Genomic DNA, 8,769 nt, shown 5'->3' on the forward strand with positions numbered 1-8,769 from the left:
TTGAAGATACTCTTGGTTCACATTTTTCTCCTGAAGTTATTGAAGCTACGATTCAACATAACATCAATTTTATTACAATCCCCCAAAATGGAACTCATCTCTGTCAACCACTAGATGTTGCTGTATTTAGAAGATTAAAGAAGTCGTGGAGAAGTATTCTTTTGAAGTGGAGAGTAGAAAGTCGTATCAAAGGAGCAATTCTAAAGGAACACCTACCTACGCTTTTAAATAAATTGAATAACACTTTGCGGCCAGAAGCTTTGATTTGCGGATTTCGAGCAACGGGGATCTACCCTAAGGACAAAATAGAGGTTATAAAACGCCTTCCAGGAAAATATAAAGATCCTGGTGGTAAAGACACCGTAATGATTCTTAAAGAATCCGTTTTAGATATTTTAAAAATAATCTAGGATTAGGCGCAAATCCACCTCCAAAACTCAATATTGAAAATATCAACTTTATATGCAGCATTACCGTTCTATTTTGAAAAATTTCTAAAATTGTTTTTAAAAACTTACAAAAAAAATATATATAGATTTGGTTTTAATGGTAAATTTTTTTTTTTATAAATTTAATTTTAATTTGTAGTAGAGTAAAACCGCACACATCATATCATTCCTCACACTGATCGAAAGTATCAAATAAAAACTAAACCGCACACTATATCATTCCGCACACTGATCGAAATTATCAAATAAAAACTAAACCGCACACTATATCATTCCGCACACTGATCGAAATTATCAAATAAAAACTAAACGGATATGGCTATAAAAAAGATAAAAATAGATTCAAATACAAAACTATCTCCTCTATTCGAATTGATAAAATTATAAGCCGATTCAACTCCACTTTTTTCTTTTTTTTGTACAGCTTTAACTGGGATTCAAAATTTTTTATATATTTTTTATCGTTGCGAACAAAATAGCGTTCGAACCAAAACTGATATAAAAATAACTTTAGCACTATCTTGTTGGAAATTTAATTTTAGTTCTGATAGTATACTTTTTATGCAGCAAAAACCAAAAGTTAAATAAAAAATTAAAAAAGTAAAAAAAACTCTTTTTACGATAAAACCGCACACTCAATTAATTACTTAGTTTAGTTTTTCGCAAGTGCCTAAGCGCCTATCTTTATCTAATTAATTTAATTTCGGTTTAATTAAAAATGAACTGTAACGTTATTTGTTAATATAACATACTGGTATAACTTTTTTGGGTCGTATATTTGGAATTGCGATGAAACAGGTTTTTCGGGTGATCAAAGCAATGCAACCGTAGTATGTCAAAACGGGACAAGACGTGCATTTAAACTTACTGGCAACAATTTTTTTTTTTTTTTTTTTAATATATATTTGCCGTATATTAAAATTTACAAGGAAATAAATCGTGTTAACAAATAAGAGAGCTGGAGCAAGCAGAAGACATAAACTGTCTTATCATCAAGCCCTATTTACATTGAAAAAAAATCGTCAGCTTATATATAAAAAAAGAAAAGTAGCAAAGTACATAATAAGCATTTTACACGTTAGTTACAATATAAATATAAGTGTTGAAATATAATGCAATATATCAAAAATTAACAAAAGTTAAATAAAAATAAAACAGCAACAAAAGAGAAGTAGTGTCAATAACTATTTTTTAGATAATTTATATTATTTATTTTAAAAGAGATATTTTAAATCAAGGTCATTTTGCAATAAGAGACTCTTAGATTCTTTCCTGAATTATTCCAAAGAGATGTTTTGAATATTATTTTTTTTTGTAATAAATTTTAAAAAATGTTTCCACAGAAACGGTCCACGATATTGAATTTGGTAAGAACCTAGTTTTAAATTAGTTTTTGGTACAATGAAGTTGTTAATTGAAAATTTAGTAGGATACTTGTGCGAGATTTCACTAAAGTAAGACTGAAACACAATAGGAGAAAGCCCACGTTTTATTTTAAACATGAATTGTAGAACCTGGTGTATATTAAGTTTATAGATACTTAGGGCACCAAGCTTCCTTAAAAGAGGTTCGCAATGAAAAGTTCTGTGTGCACCAAATACAATCCTGCATGCGTGTTTTTGCTTACTATAAAGTTTTTTTAATTTACTATAATTAGTACTACCCCATACAATATTACAGTACGAGATAAAACTATGAATAAATGAAAAGTATATTTTTTTTAAGGAAGCAGTGTTAAGATATGGTTTAGTTTTGTATAATATGGAAATATTTATTGAGATTTTATTTTCTATGTATTTTATATGTGGTTTCCATGACAAATTTTCATCTAGTATTACTCCTAAAAAATTAACGATTGGTTTCCTTTTAATAAATGTTTTATTGATTATAAGATTGGGTAATTTTAGAGGAACATCATCACCTTTACTAGGTTTGGAGAATAAGATAAATTTAGTTTTTTCTACATTTAACGAAAGCCTATTACTTGTAAACCACTCGTTTATTTTTAATAGTTCTTCATTAAATAAATTAAAGAGAACTTTTATGTTTTTGTCGGAATAAAAAAGATTGCAGTCGTCTGCAAACAATATAACATTTAAAATATTTGATGCTAAGTACAAATCATTTATATACAATAAAAATAATAATGGTCCTAAGATTGAACCTTGGCGCACACCACAAGTTATGTGTTTTTCTTTTTCAGTTTTTTTATAAATAATACATTGTGACCTGTTTGCTAGATAATCTTCAAACCAAAGTAAGTTTTTATTTCTTACTCCATAGAGTTCCAGTTTTTTTATAAGTATCTTATGGTTAACAGTGTCAAAGGCTTTTGACAGATCAATAAAAACTCCTAAGGTAAAATAGTCATTATTGAATGCATTTGTTACATGATTAATCAGTTCAATTACCGCATGGTTAGTTGAATTATCTTTTTTAAACCCAAATTGTTTACTGTACAGCAAACTGTTTGACATCAAATAGTTATAAAGTCTGTTATACATAATTCTTTCCAATAATTTTGAGAAGCAAGGTAAGACGGAAATTGGTCTGTAGTTGGAAATATTAGTTTCGTCACCAGATTTAAAAATTGGAGTGATTACGGCAACTTTATGTTTTTTTGGCACAACACCTAGTTTTAGTGAAAGGTTAAAAATATGAAACAATGACGGTTCAATGATATCGTAAACTGATTTAACAACATTTACACTAAATTTGTCAATGCCGGCACTTTTATTACTTTTAAGATTATTAAATGCATTTCTTAACTCGCTTAGATTTAAATTAGATTCTTCCATAATAGTATTACACGGTTTGATATAAGATTCAAACTCTATGGTACTTGGTGGAATTTTACTCGCCAAGTTTGGCCCTACTTCAAGAAAAAATGAGTTAAGTTTTTCAGCTTTTTTTTTTTTATGGTAAGTCATTTCCCCGTCAATTAAAAGCTTTTGGGGGAGATTATTTGTTACACATTTATTTTTACCAATTACTTTTTTAATTATATTCCACGTTTTTTTAGTGTCGCCGTTGGTTTTTTCTTGCAACTTTGCATAATAAATTTTTTTAGAATGTTTTTTTGTTTTTTCAAATAAGTTTTTATATTTTTTGTAGTTTATTTCATTTTTATATGTTTTATGCCTTAAATATTTAACATATAGTTTTTGTTTTTTTTTAGACGATTTTATTAGACCCTTGGTCATACAGGGATTTAGAAGAGACTTGCATTTTATAACTATTTTTTTAACAGGAAATGCTATGTCATACTGTTTACAGAATTGTGTTAAAAATAGTTCATATGCATTATTGACTTCATGGGATTGTAAAATAAGATTCAAATCGAGATTTTCTGATAAAAGAGTTCGAAAATACAATAAGGAGTTTTCATTGATCTGTCGCATTAAAATTGTAGAGTTCGAGGGAGGATTAGTTTGGGTAATGTAATCAGTAATTAAGAATATTGGATAGTGATCTGTTAAATCAGTTTTGATTATGCCCGAACCTAAACGACAATTTTGAAAATTGTTAGTAACTATATTATCAAGTAATGAAGATGTAGTCTTAGTTATTCTCGTTGACTTATTTATTGTTGGTAATAGATTATATTGGGTTAAAGTATCTAAAAAATATTGAACATTTTTATTTGAAGCATAATTAAGCAAGTTTAAGTTAAAATCACCAGCCAAGTAAACATGTTTCCGTGTTAAGCTAATTTTGGTTAAAAAACTGCTTAAATAAGTTTTAAATTTTTTTAAACTACCAGATGGTTGTCTATAAATAGAATTGATTACAATGTTTTTGGTGGTTTTGTTTATGATTTCTATGCACAGCGACTCACAATCTGTTTCATTAACATTAAGATCATTACGTAAAATAAAGTTTATTGATTTGTGAACAAAAATACTAACACCACCACCAGCGTAGTTAAAACGCGGTTGGTGAACTGATACGTAATTACTTAATTCAAGATTTGAATTTTTTCCATTGGTTTTAAGCCAAGTTTCCGTTATACAAATTATTTGAAATTCGTGGTGTAGTTGATGCAATAAGAGTCTAAGATTTTCAAAATTTTTGTTAATACTTCGAATGTTTACATGTAATATAGAAAAGTTTTTTTTGTTCTGACAGAGATATTGAGTAGATTCAAAAATTGAATAATACTCGCTTTCTAAATTTTTCCATTAAAATAGTTATTATCACTACACAGTGGACCAGAGAGACCGCCAGGTTTTATGTCGTGTCAATTAAACAAAACTTTTTTTATTTAAGAGTATTTATTTTATAATAATAGAAAAAGTTGTTTTTAAAATCTAAACCAAGTGCTAAGGGTCCCAAATGGGGCAAAAGGGAAGATTGAGGGGCCCCAAATCCATTTAAGATTTTTTTTTTTCAATTATAATTTTTTTTTTCTCCCTGCATTTAGTTTAGAAGTTTATATTTGCAAAATTATTTTAAAATTATTATATTTCATTAGTCAGATACAGCGCCCCCAGGATCTAATAAAAAGTATAAAACTCTTTTACTTTTTTAGATTATTTTTTATTTATCAATCTTTTTTCTTTAATTTATTTAGATAAATTGAATAAAATTTAAAACAATAAAACGACTAATATTTACAAATATTACTGATATATGGAACATAAACCAACTAAACATAACTAACTCTTCTTCCGTTAAAGTCAATCACAGAAGAGAGGAGTCTTTCGCCATATTCTTTGTCTGCAACTTTTCGCTTGAACCTGTTCCATGTTGGTTTGAATTTTGAATGAATTGATTCTCCACATTGTTCAGCAAACTTAGATAAGCCACAATTGTGGTATTCAACAAAAGGTTGCACATGACATAAGAGTATATGTACTTTCCAACTAATTGAAAGTTTTTTCCCAAGTATGCCAGCAATTTCTTGAGCAGATAAAAAGGAGTTCTTAAATTTTAGAATGGCCTGCTGATACTCAAGCTCAAGTGTTCTACCGAAACAAGAATCTTTTACAACCTTAAAATCTTTTAAACACTGAACAATTGGCACAAGATCAGGATATTCATACAAAACAACTGTTTCCAACTCATCAACATACTTTAGTATCTGGTTTGAATTATTCCCATCCCAACCTCTACCTTGATATCCTCTCTGTAGTGCACCATTATTTTTCAAAAAATTATCAAATCCTGGCCAAAGATCCATTAATAAACATCCCAGTGTAGTTACTATTCCTATCAGGATATGTAATTCAGGTGGAGGTACTAAATGTTGGATTAGTGTTTCTGGATCTTCATCGAGGTAGAGAATTCTTGGATATATCACATTCATAAAATGTTTCATATTGGATTTCCTTGAACTATTTTCTACAGTGTATCTTTGATACCAATAGTCAAGGCTTCCAAGCGTTCGCAGTTTACCACAAACTTCACTTGAGTCTCCTTCACACCAAAGACAAGCTTTTTTTCCTGCATGGCTTGAAATTCCAAAAACTGCATTAGCACATTTCAAATCAAAAGCTGCAGAAAACTTAACATCTTGTAAATTTAGTTTCTCTAAAATTATTCTTAAATTGAAGTTTGATTCTTGCACATCTTCAACTATAGAGAGGATTTGACAGCGTTGTACACCACTATTTAAGTATAAATTTGAAGTAGTATTTTCATTAACATCAAAAACATTTACAATGACTTTCATGAAACCACCTCCTCCATCCATAGAAATACGAACAAAAGCTGATTGGGGATCAAGACTAAATTGATTTATTAAATCTAGAATAAAACTAGATGTGTTTTGAACAAAACAAGGTCTTTTATAGTAGTACCATCAGTACTATCAAGGAAGTTGACCTGAAAAATAACAATAAGTAAAAAAAAACTTTAAACGATATAATTAATTTTTAATACTAAAAAATATATTAGTGCTACCTTTTCTACTTGATAAAAATGAGATAAAGACTCTTCTAGGTCACTCATTTTTCCAAAACTGTTGTTTTCTACTGCTGACTTACTTCCCATTCTTTTTCGAAGAGTAGATATCAATACCCCTGTTTTATTCAGGGAAAGTTCTAACACTATTTGAAGTTCCTTAATCATCTGAAGAGATACTTGTTTTACTGACCTACATATAAATGAAAAAAAAATTAATATTTTCTCATTTGATAAATATGTACTCAACAGTATATATGCAACTTCTCTTTGCTTTGTTATCAGGACATCCAACTGTAATCGTCAATGGGTTTCCGCCAGAAGACAAAATAAATTGTTCCCCATTTGCAATTTTGTCAGTCTTCATTTTTGCTTTTATTATACCAGATGCAACTTGCTCTGCTTGCAAATTTCCTAGACTTAATGCTAATAAGATCAGGTTCTCTACTGCAGATAAAGAAGAGCAGTTGTGTAAATATCCTTGTGCAACAGTTGAAAAACATCTACTACATAATTTGAAAGACACATTTGAGTTTAATATATTAGGAACTTCTTTGGTATGAATTATTGAAGATGAAGCTGTTCTTGTCATCATCCTCCATTCAATCTTGAATCAAATTTAAAAGCTATTAATTAATGATATAAATATATATAAATATAAATATATGAATATATATATATATATATATATATATATATTTATATATATATATATATATATATTTATATATATATATATATATATACATATATATATATATACATATATATATATATATATATATATATATATATATATATATATATATATATATATATATATATATATATATGTATATGTGTATATATATATATAAATATATATATATATATTTATATATATATATATATATATATATATATATATATATATATATATATATATATATATATATATATATATATATATATATATCAATTTTAGAGATTTATTGTTTTGATTAATATTTACATACTTTAGCAATCTTTTCTCCCCATAAACCTCGATGAGGTTTTCCAGCCTTTAGTAGGTAGAGATTTCTCTGACAACCAGAACATATAACATTAGGATAGCTGCACACATCCAGAGAATATCCTGAATAAACAAACAACTTCATCATTTCTTCTACAGTTGAATTTACACTACTTAAAGACTTTGATCTGGCTCCAAACATTTGCCAACAACAGCAGCATACAGCATCTTGTTGAAAAACAATATTTTCCATTTTAACAAGTTAAAAAAGAACTAGATACGCTATATTTTTTATAATCTGCAATATAAGATATTATACTAAAAATAATAAAATATAAATTTATAGGTATCTTTAAGATAATAAAAAATAAATTAGATCTTATAAAATAAATTAGATTATATATATATATATATATATATATATATATATATATATATATATATATATATATATATATATATATATATATATATATATATATATATATATATATATATATATATATATATTTATGAAAAGTAATATAAAAGCACAATATCCACATATAAAACCCTTTTTAAGCTATCTTTTTTGCGATTATATAAATTTCTTTATATAATCGCGCACCCTGGATTTTATTTGCTATGCGAAAGAATTATACTTTTAATGTTGCCTAATTTGTTATTTTTAGTTAACATTTGTATATAAATAAAAATTATCATTTATTTTAAATTTTTATAATTTAGTGTTATTTTCATCATTTAAAAAATATCAGCTTCTAAATTTCTTCTATATAATTATTATTCAAATATTTTTCAGCAATTGATGGTAATAAAAACCAGTTTTTTCAGACACCGTAAATAGTTACTTCATTTCTGTTAAATTTTTAAAGGCGCAAAAAGGAATTTTTAAAAAGAAGTTGGTTTTTTATATTTTAATTCAAATATTTTTAACTTCTAATGTAAAAAAAAACACTTTTTAGTAACTTTCAGACCTATGTTTTTATATGATTTCTAATCAGTATAATATTTTCAATCATAATCAATTGAAAAAATGGGTAGGTGGAAACTATCTTAACACCCTGTTTTGGCCCATTTTTGGCCCTTAGCACTTTATTTTAATTTCAAAAACCCTTTTTTCTACATATAAACTAAAAATACTCTTGAATAAAAACGGTTTGATTCAATTGACACGACATAAAACCTGGCGGTCTCTCTGGTCCACTGTGACTAGCATTCTCATCACTAAAATTAAATGAAAGATTGACATCCATTTTTATAAGTAAAATTTAAAATAATTAATAAAGCAAAGTAACATATAGAAAGTAAAACAAAATATAAATAAATAAGTAAATATAAATGTTACGAAAATAATATTTTACTTTTTGTTCGCAGCCCAATCACTAATGATCAACTTATCGTAAGAGATGAATGCATATTTTCCGG

At 26.9% G+C, this 8,769-nt stretch overlaps 1 protein-coding gene across 1 annotated transcript; it reads right to left on the reverse strand.

Moving 5' to 3' along the window:
• Window positions 1-5,025: 5,025 nt before the first annotated feature.
• On the reverse strand, window positions 5,026-7,658 carry LOC136086020 (uncharacterized). The gene is made up of 3 exons (XM_065808235.1): window positions 7,349-7,658; window positions 6,354-6,960; window positions 5,026-6,275 (listed from the first exon to the last, which is right to left on the reverse strand). Exon 3 carries the CDS (start codon window positions 6,142-6,144, stop codon window positions 5,098-5,100), a length of 1,047 nt encoding a protein of 348 aa, XP_065664307.1. The 5' UTR covers window positions 6,145-6,275; window positions 6,354-6,960; window positions 7,349-7,658; the 3' UTR covers window positions 5,026-5,097.
• Between the last annotated feature and the right edge of the window lie 1,111 nt (window positions 7,659-8,769).

This window comes from Hydra vulgaris, chromosome 10 (genome assembly GCF_038396675.1).
Source record: "Hydra vulgaris chromosome 10, alternate assembly HydraT2T_AEP".
NCBI classification, from domain to species: Eukaryota; Metazoa; Cnidaria; class Hydrozoa; order Anthoathecata; family Hydridae; genus Hydra; species Hydra vulgaris.

Bases quoted from the DNA above. Each gene is read 5' to 3' on its own strand.
- LOC136086020 (XM_065808235.1), bottom strand. From the start codon at position 6,144: ATGGATGGAGGAGGTGGTTTCATGAAAGTCATTGTAAATGTTTTTGAT.